At 43.6% G+C, this 3,954-nt stretch overlaps 1 protein-coding gene across 3 annotated transcripts in view; it reads right to left on the bottom strand.

The window, feature by feature from the left end:
• SLC11A2 (solute carrier family 11 member 2) overlaps positions 1–3,954 on the bottom strand; it is a 35,708-nt gene that overhangs the window by 20,657 nt on the left and 11,097 nt on the right. For all 3 annotated transcript variants that reach the window (XM_021707010.1, XM_008074096.1, XM_008074098.2), the window contains exon 2: positions 1,159–1,230. In XM_021707010.1, coding sequence (XP_021562685.1) covers positions 1,159–1,230 — 72 coding nt within the window. The remainder of the gene's footprint in view (positions 1–1,158; positions 1,231–3,954) is intronic.

Raw genomic sequence — 3,954 nt, forward strand, 5'->3', positions numbered from 1 at the left:
TGGGCGACAGAGTGAGACTCCAACTCAAAAAAAAAAAAAACAAACTAATCTCAAAATGGTTTTTCTACTTCCACGTTTCTATTCCTATCTGGTAATGGTTAGTACTATTTCATTTTCCTCTAAAAACACCAGCATATAGGGCTCAAAATATAACTTTCCCAGAGCAGCCCCTTGGTAACCTAAAATTCTAACTTTTAAAAGAAAAGAACCAGATCTGTATAGTGGAATGTCCTCACCACCCCCAATATCTGAGGAGGACTTACTCAAAGAATCGTCCTTGGACATTATATCTCCAGTCAGGATTCTCAAAAAATGTGGAAGTTACAAAATCCTGCCAGTTCAGGCTAAACTCTGAAGCTGCAGGAAAACTTTGCACCCTGACAAAGGCCTGCAGTTAAGTCCTGCTGGTCACGAGGTGCTAGCATCCTCGTGATAGCAGGGCTCATCTTGGAATGATATCAGTGTTTCCCTGAGTCCTGCATTTTGCAGTTAATCTTAAATGCAGGGAGGGAGAAGGTCTGGGAGAAAAAGGTTAACCTGCCAAAAATCCCAAAGCTCAGTTTGCTATATCCATCAAATGGATATTTTGAATCACAAAACTCTAATCTCTGTATTTCGGATAAATCCTTACAACCTCTAATTTGAAAAATAAAAGCTTTCTTTCCATAGGGAGCTGACCATGTCATCTCAATAAAGTGGTCCTGACCTGATGAGATTTATAGAAAAGGAATAGACATTCCAAAGGAGAATTTCAGATTTAGGAAGGAACAAAGCACTCAAGAAGCTCCAATCAAGCACAGTGTATAAAGTATTCGCCCTGTAGTTTATTGCTGCATCAGGAAATGTCACAAGTAACCAAAACACTCCAGAGGTTATTTTGCTAGGTCTGGGAATAATATTGCCCTTGCAGGCATTACTGCTATAGAAACCAAACTTATAGGTAATCTTGGCTCAACTCAGAATTGAAAATAAGATATGAGGCAGGCAGGCCTCTGTGGTTATAAATCCATTTTTCATTTTTAGTTTAAGTCACCAGATGGTGACTTTTGAATGGAGTTGTTAGAACACATGACAAGAGGAAAAATACGGCAAATTTCTGTTTCTGACATAAACCTAACTCCCAAAAGAATTAAACAATAACACAAAGCTGTAAGTTACCGTCTGACATCTTCTGTTCAGGACCCAACACCATGGTGGATACCTGAGTGCCTGAGTTCTTAGAGTAGGATTCTGGAAAGCAGAAAAGGGAGGGAAGAGAATTAGCAAGAACAAACTAACAAGTTCAGAAACAGCATTTGGTTACTCTGTATGACTGAACCCTTACTATATAAAAGGATAATTCTTCTACTGAATTAGATAACCTTGAAAATAATTACAGTTTTCAGAATATGATTAAGAAACATTTAACAAAAATAGAAAAGTCTTAATCACATTTGTCCTGGCAAGAATTTAGAACCAAATTGAAGTGAACCAATATAATTTGTCTAGCAGGCTTTCCAGATTTCACTGTAAAATTCCCCAAATTAGCCAGGCTCGGTGGCTCAGCCTGTAATCCTGCACCTTTGGGAGGCTGAAGTGAGTGAATTGCCTGAGTCCGTGGGTTCGAGACCCACCTGGGCAACTTGGCGAGACCTTATCTCTACAATAAATCAAAAAATTAGCCGGGCATGGTAGCGCGCGCCTGTAGTTCCAGTTACTCGGAAGGCTGAGGCGGAAGGATCGCCGGAGCCCAGCAGGTCGAGGCTGCGGTGGCCGGGAGCAGTCACTGCACTCCAGTCTGGGCGACAGAGTGAGACTCCAACTTAAAAAAAAAAAAAATTCCCCAAATTGAAGCAGGAGGTGTTTCAGTGAGACAGGCAAATACTTTTTAATAAGCAACCACAGAGAGGCTGCTGGGCAATTACCCAGTCTCTTTGCCTCCAGATTACCCTGAATATTCAAACCAGACTGATTTCCCGTGTTTTATGAGTTTTTTAAGGAAAGAGATCTCTCTTTGCTCTAACAATTTAAGCTCATGGTTCAATCGTCTAGAAAGGGCAGAAAAAAGCATTGTGGTCGTGGAGGGCCACGATTCCACAGTCTTAAATTTTCCTGAGGAAATACTAGAGCTATAACGTTCCAGGCCTCGTTCCCCAACCTTCTGGCAACTAGAAGAAACTGATCACCCATGGCCCAGTCCCTCCCAGGCTCTCAAGGAGAGATGAAGCACCAGCAGGACTGGGCACAGGGTGCGGACGCCAGCACTTCTCAAGGTCCTATAATGAGCAACCTGCGGGAAGAGGGCTCCCAGATGTCCCGTATCCTGTCAGGTCAAATTTAATGGGGGGAGAGGGTGGTAATTAATAAGCTCATCTAAGCCGGGCTCGGTGGCTCAGCCTGTAATCCTGCGCCTTTGGGAGGTTGAGGTGAGTGGATTGCCTGAGCCTGCGAGTTCGAGACTTGCCTGGGCAGGACAACTTGGTGAGATCGCATCTCTACAATAAATCAAAAAATTAGCCAGGCATGGTATCGCGTGCCTGTAGTTCCAGCTATTGGAAGGCTGAGGTGGAGAGATCGCCGGAGCCCAGCAGGTCGAGGCTGCAGTGGCCGGGAGCGGCTACTGCACTCTAGTCTGGGTGACAGAGTGAGACTCCAACTCAAAAAAATAAAAAAAAAAAAAGCTCATCTAGTCACAGACTTATGGCATATTCTCCAGTCAGCCTCAACAATAAAGCAGATTAAACAAAAAAGTTAGGCCAAGCTCGGTGGCTCAGCCTGTAATCTCAACAATTTGGGAGGCCAAGGCAAGTGGATTGCCTGAGCCCGTGGGTTCAAGACCAGCCTGGGCAACTTGGTGAGACCTCGTCTCTACAATGAATAAATAAAAAAATTAGCTGGGCGTGATAACACGTGCCTACAGTTCCAGCTACTTGGAAGGCTGAGGTGGAAGGATCACTGGAGCCTAGCAGGTTGACGCTGGGGTGGCCATGAGTGTACCACTGCACTCCAGCTTGGGCGACAGAGTGAGACTCCAACTCAAAAAAAAAGTTTTCCTTATAATAAAATCTACTTCTCAGCGGATTTCAAATTTAGAAGGGAAGGACAAGGTAATATCTATTAATAACCCCCTCCAGCGATCCTTCTGCCTCAGCCTTCCAAGTAGCTGGAACTACAGGCAGGCGCTACCATGCCCAGCTAATTTTTTGATTTATTGTAGAGATGAGGTTTCACCAAGTTGCCCAGGTGGATCTTGAACCTGTGGGCTCAGGCAATTCACTCACCTCAGCCTCCCAAAGCGTGGGATTACAGGCTGAGCCACTGAGCCCAAGTCCTGAAAAGGATTTTTAGGTTTCCTCTGTCTTCTGGGATATATATACCACCACCTGCTAATCTGAAAAACATAATCCTTCCTTTCTATAGTCACCAATGCCAAGTGTTACAACAGACAAGCAGCCATGTCTCTCCTGGCAAGATTTTATTTTTCCTATGTTTCTTAGAAACAGTCAAATCCTGTCATGTTTTAAGCCACTACATGGATAAATACCAGCCAACAGATCCTCATAATATTGGCTAAATCCCACCCCTCTTTCAGCTAGTTATAATAGCATCTCACTTAATTGGAATTTCTATATCTGACCACTCAGTAGCAATACTCACTTAGATTCCAATCACAGCACATTCCTAAGGCCTCCTACAGACTTTTTACTTTTGTTTTATATATAATTCTTTCTCTCTCTTTTTTTTTTTTTTTTTTTTTGAGTAGGAGTTTCACTCTGTCACCCAGGCTGGAATACAATGGCACACTCATAGCCACCGCAGCCTCGACCTGCTGGGATCAGGTGATCCTTCTGCCACAGGCACAAGCCACCATGCCCAGTTAATTTGTTTTTATTTATTTATTTATTTATTTATTTATTGAGTTGGAGTCTCACTCTATCACCCAGACTGGAGTGCAGTGGCTGCTCCCGGCCACCG

Source organism: Carlito syrichta, unplaced genomic scaffold, assembly GCF_000164805.1.
Source record: "Carlito syrichta isolate Samal-C Ts95f unplaced genomic scaffold, Tarsius_syrichta-2.0.1 Scaffold316302, whole genome shotgun sequence".
Lineage (NCBI taxonomy): Eukaryota > Metazoa > Chordata > Mammalia > Primates > Tarsiidae > Carlito > Carlito syrichta.